General features: G+C 44.1%; 1 protein-coding gene across 1 annotated transcript; it reads left to right on the top strand.

The window, feature by feature from the left end:
- Positions 1–9,098: 9,098 nt before the first annotated feature.
- Positions 9,099–15,492, top strand: LOC125740053 (tripartite motif-containing protein 16-like). Its single transcript, XM_049010756.1, has 6 exons — positions 9,099–9,726; positions 10,261–10,356; positions 10,926–11,159; positions 11,988–12,147; positions 12,875–12,934; positions 13,344–15,492. Exons 1-6 carry the CDS (start codon positions 9,136–9,138, stop codon positions 13,856–13,858), a joined length of 1,656 nt encoding a protein of 551 aa, XP_048866713.1. The 5' UTR covers positions 9,099–9,135; the 3' UTR covers positions 13,859–15,492.
- Positions 15,493–17,767: the final 2,275 nt, after the last annotated feature.

The following is a 17,767-nucleotide window of genomic DNA, read 5'->3' as shown; positions in this document are numbered from 1 at the left end:
TTTTTTTTCTTAAAATCAACTTTAAACACACTTTTCAAAAGTCTATTTTCAGAGGTGCTGCGAAATTATGTTGATAAATGTATGATTGCATATAACTGTACCAACACATGACCAAAAGGTGGCAGTGTTTGTAGGGCGTATGCTTTTGGCAGCACCCCCTATATAAGGGAATGTCTTTCTTGTTCTGTATGTTAACACTCACGAAGTGTGGAGTGTTGTACCTTAAGCGATGTGTCTGTTCGTGTGATTAATAAACTAGGCCGATAAAGGCTACAGAGCAAAGTGGCTGTACTCATCATTAGAATTATTATTCCGCTGCAAGAAGGCAAGGTTATGCGCTGTCGACGTAATTCTGCTAACAGGTTATGGGCCCAGGAAAAGGCAGACATGTGCGATAACAAGACGGTTAGTTACTAGCGCGTCAAGAAGTAGCTACAGTAGTTGACTGAAAGTGATAGCTAGTTTAGCGGCGAGAGAACCGGAGAGCTAAATGTAAGCCGAAACGGGAGTTAAGCTGAGCTACAGACACAGAAAGCCATGACGAACAGAAGCAAGACCAAATGGCCCACGTTCGACGGGAGAGCAGAGGAGTATGAGCTCTGGGAAGAAAGAATGTTGTGCTGCATGCACAGTGTTGGCCTGAAACAGACAATCCTGAACGAGCCTGCTGCACCTCTAACGGTGGAAGAACAGACCCAAGAGGACAAGCTTAATGCGGATGCATATTGCGCGCTCGCGCCATTACTCGACAATACGAGCTTGGGACTGATATTCAGAGACACTAAAGACAAAGGCAGAGAGAGTCTCCGAGTGTTACGAGAACACTACATCGGTAAAGGTAGGCCACGAATTGTCTCCCTGTATATAACACTTACTTCGCTGAAGAAAACGAACACAGAGACCGTAACCGAATACATTATCAGAGCAGAGCAAATCATTACGGCGCTCAGAGGTGCGGGTGAAGCACCAAGTGAGGGACTGATGATGGCGATGGTTATGAGGGGACTACCAGAAAAGTACAAGCCGTTCACGCTGATGGTTACACATGGTTCAGCGGATATGAAGTTGGGAGAGTTTAAAGCCAAGTTGCGAAACTTTGAAGCATCGGAAGATTCAGACCCAACCGCCGAGGAAGCGGGAGAGCGAGTCCTGAAGGCCCAGGCGGCGCCAAAGAAGAAGGACGCACACGTGACAGATCTAGTGTGTTGGCGATGCGGAGAAAAAGGCCACCGGAAAAATAACTGCACAAAGAAAGTTTGGTGTAGTTTCTGCAAAACCACGGGTCACACAGATAAAGCGTGTAGAAAGAAGGAACGTGCACAGGGCTCTCGGTGCGCGTGTGCCCAAGATGCCGACCGTGGTGGCGACAGCAGTAAGGCCAGTCGCGGGCGAGATGGCGGGCGGGAAGCCGCGGGAAGAGAAGACTTCACTTTCGGGGCGCAGACAGAAGAGGCCAACCAGTCAGGGCAACAGCTACCGATCCAGAGAAAAGGGCTGCTCGTCGACACGGGCGCGTCATCCCACATAATCAACGTCAGGAGCCGGTTCAAGAACTTTGATAGCACCTTTAGGCCCGAGAGGCACAGCATGGAGCTGGCAGACGGGAAGCGCACCTACGGGTTGGCACAGGGCAGGGGAGACACACAGGTGTGCCTCATCGACAGCGAGGGACGCCGATGTACAGTGACGTTAAAAAGCGCCCTCTACATCCCTTCCTTCCCACAAGAACTTTTCTCAGTTAAGAGTGCCACCGCTAATGGTGCCAAGGTGTTCTTTGACGAAGGTAAAAATGTTCTTGTGGCGCCTGGTGGCGCAAGGTTTAACATTCATGTGTGTAAGAGAATGTACTACTTGCAAACTGAGGGTGATGAACATGATGTGTGTTATGTCAGCCATGATATCCAGACATGGCACGAGATCATGGGTCATTGTAACTACGAGGACATATTGAAATTGCAGGAAGTAACAATAGGCATGCACATTAAAGGTGCAAAGCGTAGACCTGATAAAGAATGTAGTGTATGTATAGAGGGTAAGTTTACTCAAACAAGAAACAGAGAGCCAACCGACAAAGTAAAGGCACCACTTGAGCTGGTGAACACGGATCTAGCTGGTCCAGTAAGCAACGGATCAATAGAAGGTTTCAAGTATATGCAATCTTTCACAGATGTATGCACAGGGGCGGTGTTCGTTTACTTTCTCAAAGCAAAGAGTGATTCAGTTCAGGCCACTGAGAAGTTCCTGGCCGATGTAGCGCCTTACGGCAGCATAAAATGCATTCGATCAGATAACGGGACTGAGTTCATCAATAGAGAGTTTCAGACACTACTGAGAAAGAATAAAATCAAACACGAGACGTCTTGTCCCTACTCGCCTCACCAGAACGGGATAGCAGAGAAGGAGGGACGCACTCTTTTTGAAATGGCAAGGTGTAAGCTCATTGACAGTGGTCTGCCCAAAAGCCTTTGGCATTATGCCATTCAGGAAGCTGCCTACACCAGGAATCGGTGCTTTAACAAGTACACGGGTACTACACCTTACACAGCACTGACGGGAAAAAAGTGTGATCTAGCCAAAATGTACAAGTTTGGGTCTGTGTGCTATGCCTATCAACCAGACGGGGGTAAATTAGATTCTAGGTGCGAGAAGGGACTGTTCATAGGACATGACAAAGGTAGCCCCGCCTTCCTAGTCTACTACCCCGGTAAACATAAAGTACAAAAGCACAGATTAGTAAAATTTATCACAAAGACAACCTGCGAAAACGAGACTCAGACTAAGGAACTAGAACTGGACCCCATAGTGAATAGTAAAGATAGACAGACACCACAGTCTAGTACCCTCAACACTGATATACAGACTGATAATCCACAGTCAGTAGAGGGTGATGGCGAGAAACTCCCTAGGGTGACGTCACAGGCCTCAAGCAGAGGGAAATATCCCATCAGAGAGCGTAAACCTCCAGGGTATCTGAAGGATTATAGTCAGGAGGATAGTGACGAGGACGACAGCACACTCACTAGCATGGACTATTGCTACCGAGCTGTTTGTGGTATTCCACTAACTTTTAAAGAGGCTATGGCATCAACTGAGTCAGAAGAATGGAAGAGAGCAATGGATGAGGAGTTTCAGTCTTTAGAGGACAACCAGACCTTTACCTTGACTACGTTACCAGAGGGCAGAGAGACAGTGGGGGGTAAATGGGTATATTCCATTAAGGAGGACAGTGACGGACATCACCGATACAAGGCTAGATTCGTAGCAAAAGGATATAGTCAGAAGGCAGGGATAGATTATGGTGAGATATTTTCACCTACAGCCAATCTGACCAGTATGCGCGTAGTGATGCAGAAGGCAGCTCAAGAGAACTTGATACTACATCAAATGGATGTAAAAACAGCCTATCTGCATGCACCCATCGATCGTGACATCTATATGGAACAGCCGGAGGGTTACGAGAAGGGAGGAAAGGGGCTTGTGTGCAAGTTAAAAAGGTCCATTTACGGCTTGAAACAGTCGGGACGTAATTGGAATGAGATGCTTCACACATGTCTAGTTGAGGATGGTTTTACACAGAACCCAGCAGACTACTGTGTGTATACAAAAGAATCCAAACAAACAGGTAAAGTAATAGTTGTTATTTGGGTGGATGATCTTATCATTGCAGCCAACAACACCAAGAGTCTGGGACAGGTGAAGACCGTGCTTTCCACTAGGTTTAAGATGAAGGATCTAGGCGGGTTAAAGCATTTCCTAGGCATAGACTTTGACCAGTCTGATGGTTGCATAAAAATGTCACAAGAGAAGTATGTTGGGAAGATCTTGAATCGTTTTGACATGCAGGAGTGTAGAACTAGGGAAACACCATGTGACCAAAAGATAGACTATTCCGTGGATGCACCTAAGATGACTGATGTGAGGAAATATAGAGAGGCTGTGGGCGGCCTCATATACTTGGCTACCTGTACACGACCTGACCTATGTTTCGTGGTAAGCAAGTAATCACAGCATTTTGCAAACCCCACAGACGAGCACTGGACTACAGTGAAACATGTTTTACGTTATCTCAGGGGGACTGCAGACAGACAGCTCTGTTTCAGAAAGAGCGGCGAAAGTTTAGGCCTCATAGCTTATAGTGACGCAGACTGGGGGGCAGACACCAGTGACAGGCGTAGCGTGAGTGGTTATTGTGTGAGTATGGCTAAAGACAGTTCATTGATCTCTTGGAAGACCAAAAAGCAACCCACAGTAGCCCTGTCAACGTGTGAAGCCGAATACATGGCTCTAGCTCTAACAATACAGGAGTGTATTTATTTGGAGCAACTGCTGAAAGGTATAGATACCCATGTATACATGAAAACAGTTGTTTATGAGGACAACCAGGGGACTATTGCACTTGTTAGGAACCCTGTGTCCAGGCAAAGATGTAAACATGTGGACATTAAATATCACTTTATTAGGTCCACCATAAGGAACGAGGAGATGACACTTACTTACTGTCCCACAGATGACATGGTTGCCGATGCTATGACCAAGCCTATCTCCAAACTTAAGCAAATGAAATTTGCGAGGGTCATGTTCGGTGTGAAAATGCTTGGCATTTGATTATCATTTTTGTTTGCTTATTTGACTAGGTTAAAGTTATACAGTATACAAGTCAATCATAAGTGGGAGTGTTGATAAATGTATGATTGCATATAACTGTACCAACACATGACCAAAAGGTGGCAGTGTTTGTAGGGCGTATGCTTTTGGCAGCACCCCCTATATAAGGGAATGTCTTTCTTGTTCTGTATGTTAACACTCACGAAGTGTGGAGTGTTGTACCTTAAGCGATGTGTCTGTTCGTGTGATTAATAAACTAGGCCGATAAAGGCTACAGAGCAAAGTGGCTGTACTCATCATTAGAATTATTATTCCACTGCAAGAAGGCAAGGTTATGCGCTGTCGACGTAATTCTGCTAACAAATTACGAAAAAAAAATCACTTTGTAAACATTTATAGCCAAAACTTTGAGCTCTGGAGCTTATAGACAAAGGGGTTGGCTACACGCAAGTGAATGAGATATAGTAAAACCTTGGATTCCGAGTAACTTGGTCTGCGAGTGTTTTGCAAGACCAGCAAAATTTTTATGTAAATGTTAACTTGATAAATGAGCGAGGTCTTGCAATTACGTACCGTATACGCTTTGTCTGCCGAGCGTCCACTGTTGCCAACTGTAATAGTTTGCATACCGTCAATGGCCCATCAGTGTGGAATGTCAGTGTGGAAAGGCAGTGTGAATTTTAAGAAAAGAATAATATTTTTCTGTGCTGGTTGGTGTCACGATCGGTACCGGTGAACGGGCGATCGAGCGTGCAAGGATCAGGTAGGCAGCCGGAATGCGGGGTAAACAAGGGATTTATTAAGTGCAGAGCAAAGCAGGACGAGAAACGGGTACTGACGCTCACAAACATCAATGACGGACAAGGGGAACAGGTAAGACCAGGACTTAAATAAGGCAGGACCAATCAAAGTAAATGGACAAAGCTGGAAACGATCGGGAACGAACACGTGGATAAGCAGGGGGGCGTGGCACACACGAGGAGCGGACGGGCCGGGCATCACAGTTGGATACTCGAAATGGGGACATAACGGTATAATTGTATAATAACAATGATGTCTGTTCTGGTTTTTTCTCTTTTTTCTTTTTGTTTATGCAAAAATTCAATTAAAAGTTGAAATACAGGAAAAGAATAATAGCCATTAGAATATGGCGAATATGGTATATCTAGACCAGGAGTACTTGTTCCTGGTTCTCGCGATCCCCTGCCCTATAACCTACCTGATCAGCTGTTTTCGGGTAGGAAATGCAGGTACCCGTGCAGGACAGGGGGTCACGAGGACTAAGACTATGGATCCGGACATTTAAAAAACGGGCTACTTCTGAAGTGCCCATTTCTGCTTCTGGAACGAATCGGGCATGATAGATCAGGGTTGTCCCTAAATTGTACATTATTCCATACATCCGTAAATTTAAACAAATGCAACCGATAAATAAGTGTACTGTAGTTGACAAAGAAGGCTACATATACAGTATGATTATACTGTAAAACAAGGATAGCTAGATGTTCATAAGGCAATCGCGGAGACAAAATGGTTGCTTTGGCGCTTTTTTTACAGACTTATATGTACATACTCCTAGGACCCATCTTCTGATTCTGCAGCACCGCAAGCACAGTACACAGGGATTCGCCTTTTCTCCCATACTTCCATAAGAAATAGGTACCGTTTGATCACCGTCATCCTCTGATCCACTGTCAAAGATGGACTTTCATTATTGCCTCGGCAGCTTCATGATGTTCCATGGAAAGGATTTTGGGGGCTGAACTTGTCCATGGAATTTATCGCTGTTCTCCGTGTACCTGGAGTAAGCAGCGTGGACATTCCTCATGATCCTCGATTCCCTTTCTAAACAAGAAAGATTCAATGGAGAAATACGGTCTGTTTATAGAATCATGTTTAACAGCACTCTGTATCTCTATATATGAACTCAATATTTTATAAACAATTACAGATTTATCGAGCAGCACAGGCTTATATTCTTCACATACACTCTGAGAAGGACAGTAATGGAATACATATCTAATGTATTGTAGCGCTGGTGCTGGGTAGGTGGGTTACCACTTTCGCATAATCCTCCCAAAAGGGACAATATAAAAGACGGCAACCTGTTGCAAGGCATCACGCTGGAAGTGGAGTTTCTCCACTAGGTACGATTGACAAGTGATGCTTAAAGATGATAAAGGAAGTACTAAGCTTAACCTCATGTAAACATTTTACTAATGCATCTAATAATTAAACCCAACTTTAAAGTGTGAATCTGAATGTGACAAATTGAAAAATCTCCGCATCGTAGTGTCAGTTAACTTCAAGCAGTCAGAACATCTCATTTAACCCCAATAAACTTTTTTTTTAACAAATAATGGTGGTGTTGCCAACTTAACTTTTGTCCGTGGTGTTACCTCATTAACGATACGGTTGTACAACTTTAGCATTACTAACTTGTTGACTTAGACAAACCGTGCAATGCTTTCTGTTGTTTATGTAACTTTTGAAAAGTTAAATGCAAACATAACCCACTGACATGTACCGCTTATTAAGCGGAATATTTTCGCGACAAGCCTTGCTCTCATTGAGGTTCTCCGGTACTTTGTTTCCAGATGCCAATGTTGTGGTGTACCGGTGCCCTTTTAGTAAGGTTTCGTGGACGCGTTCAGTAACGCAGCCGACAACGGCATTCTGAAGCACAAATCAACGTTTCTTTTATTCAGTTCCCTTTCTATAGTTACACACTACTTCTACCTAAAACAGAGATCGCAGTGCCATCTACTGGTTAGGCATATAAGTACCTAAGGTTCATACATAACATTTCCCTCCCCACTTAAGTAATAACCACAGACAACAGTTTGGACCACACCAAACACAACTAATTCAACATTGTTAACTTTACATAACCTTTATGTGTTAAACTGTTCTTATCCAAAATGCCCATGTTTTTTTTTTTTAGAGGTAGGGGGTAGAGGTAGCCCTTCACCTCGAGCCAATTCAAGGGATTATTCTGCCCTTATATCAGAACAGCTTCACTAAAGTGATGCTATTTCCAAGGAACCAACAATCCATATATAGTCCTACAGTGTCAGTCGATCTGGAGCTTTAATTCTCTGGACAGGGGTAACGCCTTCCGGCTTCGGTGATTGTGGTGGTGACTTGTGGAGCAGGAATGGCGTTGGTGTCATCCTGGTTAGGTGAACCTGGTTCCATTCCTGTTGCTGCAGGAGGATTCGCAGTCACAGCTGTAGAAGGAGTTGTGGCACATTCCTGTAGTAGGGGTGCCTCCGTATCCACTGACTCCCCTGCTGGTGTCAGATGAGGAAGCAGTTGATCTACATGACATCTACATTTCTAAGGAGCACCTACATCAATACAGTAAGAGACAGGTCCACTCTGGGCAGTCACAATACCAGGTGAACAGCAAGGCAGGTGATTCCTTCGTTGTCGAGTGTTGCGATAGGACAGAATGAAGGTGTCAAGCCTCTTCTGGACAGGTGTGGAACTCCTGGAGGATTTTAATGCTTGCTTGAGGGTCTGCACAAACCATTCAGCCTGTCCATTGGTGGCTGGGTGGTAAGGGGCGGACCGAATGTGCCTCACATGATTCGTCTTCAGAAACATGGCAAATTCCTGTGACTTAAACTGTGGCCCATTATTGCTGACCGGAATTTCTGGTACTGTATGCCATAGTGACTAAAAAGGTTTCATAGCACTTGGATTGTTTTCTCCGTGGTTGTGGAGTCCATGACCTTCACTTCAGGCCACTTTGAATGAGCATCTACTACAACCAAGTACATATGACCTTCGCATGGCCCTGCAAAATCCACATGGATTCTTTGCCATGGTCTGTGGGGCCAGACGCAAGGATGCAAAGGAGCTTGGCACGGCATTTTCCGAATCTGCCGACATGGCTGACAGCTCTTGGCCTGTCGTTCAATGTCACTATCCAAGCCAGGCCACCACACATAGCTATGAGCTACGGCTTTCATTCGGACCACACCAGGATGGCCAGTGTATGACTCTTCAAGGACTCGTTGACATAGCTTGGGTGGAACGATGACTCTCATGCCACACAATAGACATCCCTGTAGTACTGACAACTCTACCCGTCTTGGTATGAAAGGTGCCAATTCAGGCTTACCAGCCATGTCTGTGCCCATGCTTCCTTGTTTGACCCACGCCCAAACTGCTGACAGGATCTGGTCTGTACTAGTTTCACTACAGATTTCTGTGGAATTCACTGGAAGTGTCTCCATTTGGTTAAGGTAGAACACATCAACAGCATCAAGCTTGTCTCCATGATCCACCGGGAGTGGTAATCGAGACAGGGCATCCGCATTGGAATTGTGCATTCACTTCTTGGAAAAAATGGCAATTTTTTAATTGTGAACTCCAAGTCCAGTGTTCTTCTGCTCTTCTCAGTCTGGCCTCAGCCCAAAACCACACCTACTGCAGCCTGAGAAGCAGGAAGTTCCTCCCACTCTCACACACAGACGACAGTGAGAGAAAACGAAACTGAAACCTATCAGTGTTTGTGGTAAAATGGCAGAAGCCAGTTCAACACTGGATCCGAATCAGTTCACCTGTCCAATATGTCTGGATCTACTGAAGAATCCAGTGGCTACAGCCTGTGGACACAGTTACTGTATGAGCTGCATTAAGAGCTGCTGGGATCAGGAGGATCATCTTGGAGTTTACAGCTGCCCCCAGTGCAGACAGACCTTCACACCCAGACCTGTTCTGGGCAGAAACACCATACTGGCTGAAGTGGTGGAGAACCTGAAGAAAACTGGACTACAAGCAGCTACTCCTGCTGATGATTATGCTGGACCTGGAGATGTGGAGTGTGATTTCTGTACTGGGAGAAAACACAGAGCAGTTAAGTTCTGCCTGGTGTGTCTGGCCTCTTACTGTGAAACTCACCTTCAGCCTCACTATGAGTCTCCAGCTTTTAAGAAGCACAAGCTGACTGATGCCACTGAACGTCTGCAGGACAAGCTCTGTTCCCAGCATGACAAACCCCTGGAGGTCTACTGCCGTACCGACCAGCAGTGTATCTGTCTGCTCTGTGTCATGGGTGAACACAAAGGCCACGATACAGTCTCAGTTGCTGTACAAAGGACAGAGGTCCAGGTAAGGAGACTCTTTATTAAAATTAGGATTTTTTGTATGAAGTTTACCTGAAAATATTTTCTGTGTTCATGTTTCTGAGTACAGTATCGTGCATAAATCTCAAGAGTCACAGAAAATGTTTAATTGTCATTGTTGACACACCACAGCACACAGTGCATAATAACGAAATGTGTTCTCTGCATTTAACCCATATGTGACATTGTGACATAGCAGGGGGCTGCTAATTCAGTGCAGTGCTTGGGGACGGTACCTTACTCAGGGTACCTCGCTGATTGGGGATTTGAACCTGCAATCTTTTAATTACAAGTACATGTCCCTAACCATTAAGACACCACTGCCCACAATCAATCAATCCATCCATCCATCCATCCATCCATCCCCTACCTGCTTATCCCAGTGAGGGTCATGGGGAGCACTGGGATCCTTTCCCAGGCAGCATAGGGCATAAAGCTGGGTCCACCCTGGAGTAGATGATTAAAGAATATGATCCCAGCTAATGAAACAAACTTGTTTTGCCATTTTTTCCATGAATAGAAACAAATGGGAGAAACACAGAAGGAATTTCAGCAGAGAATTCAGATGAGAGAGAAGGAGCTGAAGGAGCTGAGAGAGTCTGTGGGCTCATTCAGAGTGAGTATGAACCTGATGAGAAGATAACAGCTGGCTTGTAAGAAGCATTTCAGGCTTGAATCGAGGCTTTTCCAAGACAGGTGACTTACATCCTTCAAGGTTTAATGTAAGGTCACTGTGGGATATAACGAGTCAGGGTTCTCCCAGAGTGGTGAGACAATAGCACCAGACAGGAGGGTTCAACTAAAGTCTTACTCAAACAGTGCGTAAGTGATATTTCCCATAATAAAAGGTGACTTTTCAATCACCTATGTAAAGCAATGAAACACCAAAAATTCACCAATAAAACTCAGACCTAATGGTGACAATCAACCTGTCCCATACAGCCATCAGTCTCTGCCAAATCCCTGCAGCTGACAGTGTATGAGCTTAATGAGTGATCATTTCCAATCAGTGCTGGCTGGGTTTCAGTACCTGAGGCTTCCAGCATCATGACGCTCCAAACCCCAGCCCTGTGCTGTTTTTATACCTCCTGTCAGCTCACATCTCTATTGCACAATGAGGCTCTCTGGAGTCTCAAAAGGGGCCAATTGTAATTTACCGTCCTCTGCTCCCTGTGTCACCAACAGAGCTCAGCACAGTCAGCAGTGAAGGACAGCGAGAGGATCTTCACTGAGATGATCCACTCCATTGAGAGAAGACGCTCTGAGGTGACAAAGCTGATCAGAGATCAGGAGAAGGCTGCAGTGAGTCTGGCTGAAGGACACATGGAGATACTTAAGCAGGAGATTGATGAACTGAAGAGGAGACACTCTGAGCTGGAGCAGCTTTCACACACAGAGGATCACATCCATTTCCTCCAGGTAACAGAACAGCTACTTTGACAATATGAGAACCAGAGTGTTATGGCATGACGGAAGGGATGATGCATGGTGAGGTTTGGTGAAAAGGGGGTTTGTTGAAAGTGTGCAAAGAAAAACAAAAGGGACCATGGGTGGGTCAAAACAAAGGCAGGAGAAAAAACAACAACTAAACAGGATATAAATAAACACAAAGTAAACACACAGGAAACACACAGGACAGAGAACAATACAGTACATACAAATACCGACTATGGAAAAAGGCAAGGGCAGGCACATGCATGACAAGGCCAGACAAGAAATGACGATTAACCAAACGTTAGGAGTAACAAGACACAGGTGACGTCATAATCAGATAACACTAATGACTGAAACACTAGGAGAAACTAGGAACTGGCATTACGGCACATACAGTACTACACAACTAAACAGAAGAAATGAAAACTAACAAAGGCACATTAACTAACAAGGGGGAAAACAACTGAAAATGTCCAATAAAGCTGAGGCTGGGTTCTGGCCATCCTTAACCCCATTATGGTAGGGAAGTACAGTTTACAGCCACATACTCAGTCCATTCAGCCACGCAGTGTCCCTGGGAGGTGGGGAACACACAGGGATAGTGAGACAAACTAACCACATAAAGAACAGGCTGACCAGCGACACCTACCTGTCAAACGGGGCAAGACATGGAAACGATCCTGACACCAGAGCATTCAAATGTGTGAATGTTTTCTTTTGTATTTCAACTTGTTTGTCATTTGTCAGAAATTAATAAATATAATTTATAAATTTGTTTTGATGAAGCTGTTTAATCAGACTGTGTGTCTGTAGAGGTACCAGGGTCTTACTGTCAACTCTGAAACTGGATTTGGACCCAGAATCTCTGTCAATCCACGCTGCTCTTTTGGGAACGTGAGGAAGGTGGTTTCTAAGCTGAAGGATCAACTGGAGGATGTTTGCGAAAAGAAAACGGCAGAGATCCATCATACAGGTTGATAAATACATTTTCCAGTCTGTTCATTTTAATATAGACCATGCAGTTGCCACAAGAAGAGATGAAGGACACAAGGGCAGGTGTATTAAGCCAAAAGAAACAGGAGAAGGGAAACAGGAGCATTAGTGGTCAAAATGGGAAGACTAGTACTGGGAAGGGCACAAGTAACAGGAGGACTAACAATAATGACCAAACTGGGGGACAGAGGACTGGGATGTCCTTATATACATGACAAAGGAGGGGCTGACATAATTCAGGCGCGGATAGTTAGCACAGTTGGATTGGGGATAACAAGCAAGATGCAACAGAGGAGAATGAGGAGGAATCTGGAGGGACAGCAGTGACCCCTGCTGGTCAAATTGGGTGATGACAGGACAGGTCTTGACAGCTGAGAGAGTATGCAGTATTATCAGCCTCACAATTGTGTGACCAAGTCAGTTTCTGTTTCCATTAAGATTTTTTATTTTTTTTTGTGAAAACCATTTTAAATGCTTCACATTCTACATGCTGCAAAACGTTCACATTTCTTCTAAATAATTAAATCCAAAAACCTTGAGAACTTTGTATTGTTCTACTCAGAATGATTAGCGGTTTGTTAAAATGCCTGTTATTGTCCCTCATAATGATAATAGCCTACTGCTGGTGTCTCCACAGTGAGTGAAGTGCATCTCCCACAAGTAAATTTCTTTTACTCACATCCCTGTTTCTCTCTGTCTCCTTCTAGTTGCCAAGGACGCCGTCCTACCAGCATTAGTGCCCAGGACCAGAGCAGAATTCTTACAATGTGAGTCTGTTCACACACACGCTTCTCTCTCCTTGTATGAGGTGGAGTGTGTTTTATTGTGTTTTATTGTGTTTTGTTTTCTTCTGCTAGAGGAGCTTCTCTTTCTCTCTTTTGCTGCCTCCTTTCACATTTACATGAGATGTTTATGTCAGTAGCCTTTGGATCCGTTTGCAATGAAATAGATAATATTTATATTATTTTGTTATATTGTCCTCTGGGATCTCTATGTTCAGAATATGATCATTTAAACCTGAACCCAAACATTCTATTTATTTATTTCATTTATTTGGTTATTTGTTCATTTATTTACACTTTTCAAAGTATTAAAATGCCAAAAAGCATACACTCTTGTGCAATGTAAGGAGTGAATGAGACAAAACCATCACCTTCTGATCTTCTCCTCCATCAGATTCCTGTCAGCTCACTCTGGACCCCAAAACAACAAACAAATGCCTCCGTCTGTCTGAGGGGAACAGAGTGGCGACATGGAAGGAAGAGATACAGTCATATCCTGGTCACCAGGAGAGGTTTGACCCACGCCTCCAAGTGCTGTGTACAGAGGGTCTGATTGGACGCTGCTACTGGGAGGTTGAGTGGAGTGGGCGTTCGATTGGTATAGCTGTCACATATAAAGGGATCAGCAGGAAAGGATGGGGTGACAACAGCAGGCTTGGAAGCAATGACAAGTCCTGGTGTTTGTACTGGTCAGCCTCCAGTTACTCATTCCAACACAATAATGTACAAACTGCACTACCTGACCCCCCCTCCTCCAGGATAGGAGTGTATCTGGATCACTGGGCAGGAATTCTGTCCTTCTACAGCGTCTCTGACACAGTGACCCTCCTGCACAGGGTCCAGACCACGTTCACTGAGCCCCTCTATCCTGGGTTTCAGCTTTGGAGAAGTGTAGCCAAACTGTGCTGAGTAGCCTAATAAATGCATCTCATTAAATGTAATAATTAATAATACTTAATTTAATAATAATAATTGGTACTTTTATTGATTCCCTTGAATAAATCCTCTTTACACCTTCCCCAACTTGCTGTCTGTAGGTGAGAGCAAACTGGCTGCAAAGGGCAGCCACCCAAAGCATCGCGTAGGGAGCTGGGGGTTAAGGGCCGTAGTCAAGGACCCACAGATGTAGCTCATGCAGCTACATGCTGCCCCCTATTGTATAAAAGCGGAAGTAATGGACATAGAAAAAATCTTAATAAAAAGGACAATTTTACAGATTTATTATGCAGTATGGATTTTGGCCAAAGATGTGAGGAAATAAAAGCTAAAAAAAATCAATACATTTATAAGTTTTTATGTGAAATTTCTGTGCAGTGACCCCAAGTTTGTTCATGTGCCTTTAAATAATAATAACAGATTTAGTTAGTATATTATAAAAAATTATTCCTTCTGTCATATGGAAATCACCATTTTTACCCAGTGATACTTCTCAGAAATACTAAAATCAGTATAAATTCACCAAATGTTGTGCTGTCATGTAAGATATCCATCCATCCATCCATTTTCCAAACCGCTTATCCTATTGGGTCGCGGGGGGTCCGGAGCCTATCCCGGAATCAATGGGCACGAGGCAGGGAACAACCCAGGATGGGGGGCCAGCCCATCGCAGGGCACACTCACACACCATTCACTCACACATGCACACCTACGGGCAATTCAGCAACTCCAATTAGCCTCAGCATGTTTTTGGACTGTGGGGGGAAACCGGAGTACCCGGAGGAAACCCCACGACGACACGGGGAGAACATGCAAACTCCGCACACATGTGACCCAGGTGGAGACTCGAACCCGGGTCCCAGAGGTGTGAGGCGACAGTGCTAACCACTGCACCACCATGCCGCCCCTCATGTAAGATATGTTTGTGGAAAATTAACAATGATTGCTTTAATGTTTCCTTTTTCCTGTTTTTTTCTATTCTGTCTTAATGATATTCTAATGAATCACAACACGCCCAATTAAAGCACCTTGGAGCGACCCTGTTATGAAAGGCACTAATAAAAAAAATAAATTGAAATATACTTAAAACTGTGCCCTGTGCTTCCTGGAACAGGCTCCCTGAATTGTATATAGCGGGTACCGAAAATGTAAAGAGGTTTCAGGATTCGTCCCTCTCTTGTCCCATTCTGTCTGTTGTTTTCCCATATGGCCAGCAGGTGTCACTGGCCATTCCATTCGCTCCTCTGTGTTGAGCAGCTTCACTGTCCCTAATGTTTTCCCCAGCTCCCTCGGCCACCACCAAGTTGAATGTCCTAAATGTGCTTCCAAGTAATCAAACATCCCGAACAGTTGTGGTTTTTGATGTTTCCTGCCCTGACTCTTTATCTGTTCATTCAATGTTTACCATTTTTCTTGTGTATTTCCGTACTGAGTCTTGTTTTGCACCCTTGTTCTTAGCTATCCTTCTTTGTGTGTAGCTTCGTAGTTTTGGCCTGTTTTACCTGTGTTTCTTCTATTTCTTAGTGTTTGATTCCTTGGGATTTTGTGCTTGTTAATGATCCTGACCTGTTTTGGTGTAACTCCCAGTTCCCTGTGTGTATTGGTAATATCCCACATCTGTCCCTTGTTGAAACCTTGCCATCTGTGTATGTATCTGCGTGTCTATGTCCTGTTGCTCTGTCAGTAATTGTATGGGCTATAGATTGTAGGTGGTGCTTATGTTTCTTGCCCATGTAGGTGGTCCTTGCTAGTGTTTCTTCTGTGGTAATTCTAGCCCTTGTTGGTTCTTGTTCCACCTACCTACCTACTCCTCATGTTCACCCTTTTGTTTCTGGTGTCTTGAGTTCAAGACCTCAATTCAGTGCCTCTTACTGTCTGAAAGCTGCTCAGAGGATCATCATTCTTTCATGCGCTGTTGTGAAAGGAGGTTTATACTCAATGCCTATTGAGTGCATCTCTCTCTGGATCAGTGGACTGTGGACATTGGACTAAGACATCACAAGACATCATCTATCAGTATCTACAAAATAGACGTTTTTCCAATATATTTTAAGCAATAAGCCTTTAGTTTTAGATATGTCTTTAAGGTGGGTATTGCAATGATTATACAGTGAGGATCCTAGTGCAGAGGTGACTGTTTAATGAAACACACACATCGTGGTCAAAAAGCAGATGAAGTTATAACTGGTGATACTAGAGATTTAAAACAAGGCAAAACAGGATTCGGGAGACAAAATGTAGGTACAGGCAGCCAGATCCTGAGAAACAAAATGGCAAGAATCGTAGGTCCAAGGAACAGAAAACATGGGTCACACACAGAACAGCAATGGATAAGATAAGACACTCTGGGTACAGAGCAGACACTCAGTACCTCAGTACTTCACAGTGGGCTAGTGGAGTGACTGGGCTGTATGAAGACTAAGTGCCAATCATGGGAAATGAAGTGCAGCAGGTTAGAATCCCGGGGATGGTGATCGGTGTAGGCGGGACCGTGCCGGTGTGGCTTGGCACAGGTGTGGTTGGTCCAATGCGGGCGTGATGATGTCATTCAGTGACTTTGTTGACATGGATAAGGGAAAATCTGACATTTTTCTGGTTTATGTGGCATCACTGAGCTTGTATGAAATGTACTAGACATAACTGACACTGTCGGCTGAGAGCTGACTTTCACAGCACCTGTGTCTCTCACATCCACATCAGACCAACCATACCTGTGTCAAGCCATAACCAGCACAGCCTCGCTTACACCGATCATCATCCCCGGAATTCAAACCAGCTGCAATTCATTTCACATGAAATTCTCACTTGATTTCTTAAGTAGATGTTCCAAATCATTGTCATTTACATTCTGAAAACCAATTGTACATTCAGGCAATAATTTAGCCTAGTAGTTTTATGTAGAGTTCTTTGTCCTGATTGCCCTGAATTCTATTCAGTCACATATATGACTACACATATCAATGTACCTGGCTTTTCAGTACACACGGGGCTTAATAGATGTAATGCTTTAGGTAAGCTGACCATTTAGTTATTATTTTTAATGGTTTTATTTTGTAATAAGCTTTTTGTAGAATTTGATAATTTTTCACAGAACACTAGTTGAAAAACATTGTTTTAAATGATGCCTTGTCTCTGGGCAATGGTCATTACAAATTTAAAAGGCTCGCCAGAGTTCATATAAAACTGTAGCATGCTTGAAAACTCTTACAAAAAGCTGGCATACTGGATACTACACTGACTAACAGTACGTGGTATAACAGTATAGTATGTACTGGTTTTAATATGCAGTACGTGGTATGCAGAAAACAGCTACTGGCTTCATCCCATCTACTCCACTGAGGCCTTGCCCCCACGTACATGGGTATTTTTGAAAAGTGTTATTCCTCCTCTGTTATTAAAAAAAATCTCTGTCCGCATGAACATGCTAAAAATGCAGAACCAACAGGTGACGATATAACTCTAAGCATAAAGTTGTGTTGGCCAGTCAGAAGCCTTACTACCAGTTCCACTAAGCTAAAAACAGCTAATGTAAACAATCGGTGCACATTCAAACAAGATATATAACGACGCACACTTTGATGTTACACGCCAAAAACTCTACTTTCCCTGTCTACTGTCATGCCCCGCTCGTCCACTCCTCCCATGTGGCCACGCCCCCTCATCTACCCCATCTGGATTCCCCGTGGTCACCAGCTGTTTTACGTTGTTGTCATTAGTTCTATGTATTTAGTCCGCGTTTCAGTCTGTTTCCTCAGTCCGGTCATTAACATTACATGTTGTTGTTCCGTGTTCCATCACTTAATAAAGCACTTTGTTTGTATCCACGGCTCCCCTCGCCTATTTCCGTGTGTGAGCTGTGACATCAATGGGACACACTTGGTA

The sequence above is a fragment of the Brienomyrus brachyistius genome, chromosome 4 (genome assembly GCF_023856365.1).
Source record: "Brienomyrus brachyistius isolate T26 chromosome 4, BBRACH_0.4, whole genome shotgun sequence".
NCBI lineage: Eukaryota > Metazoa > Chordata > Actinopteri > Osteoglossiformes > Mormyridae > Brienomyrus > Brienomyrus brachyistius.
Note: the sequence above shows the minus strand (reverse complement) of the source record. Positions and strands in the feature narration are given on the sequence as shown.

Coding starts and splice junctions, on each gene's coding strand:
- LOC125740053 (XM_049010756.1), top strand. CDS start 9,136: ATGGCAGAAGCCAGTTCAACACTGGATCCGAATCAGTTCACCTGTCCA. Junction 11,160..11,987: donor ATCACATCCATTTCCTCCAG/GTAACAGAACAG, acceptor GTGTGTCTGTAG/AGGTACCAGGGTCTTACTGT. Junction 12,935..13,343: donor CAGAGCAGAATTCTTACAAT/GTGAGTCTGTTC, acceptor CTCCTCCATCAG/ATTCCTGTCAGCTCACTCTG.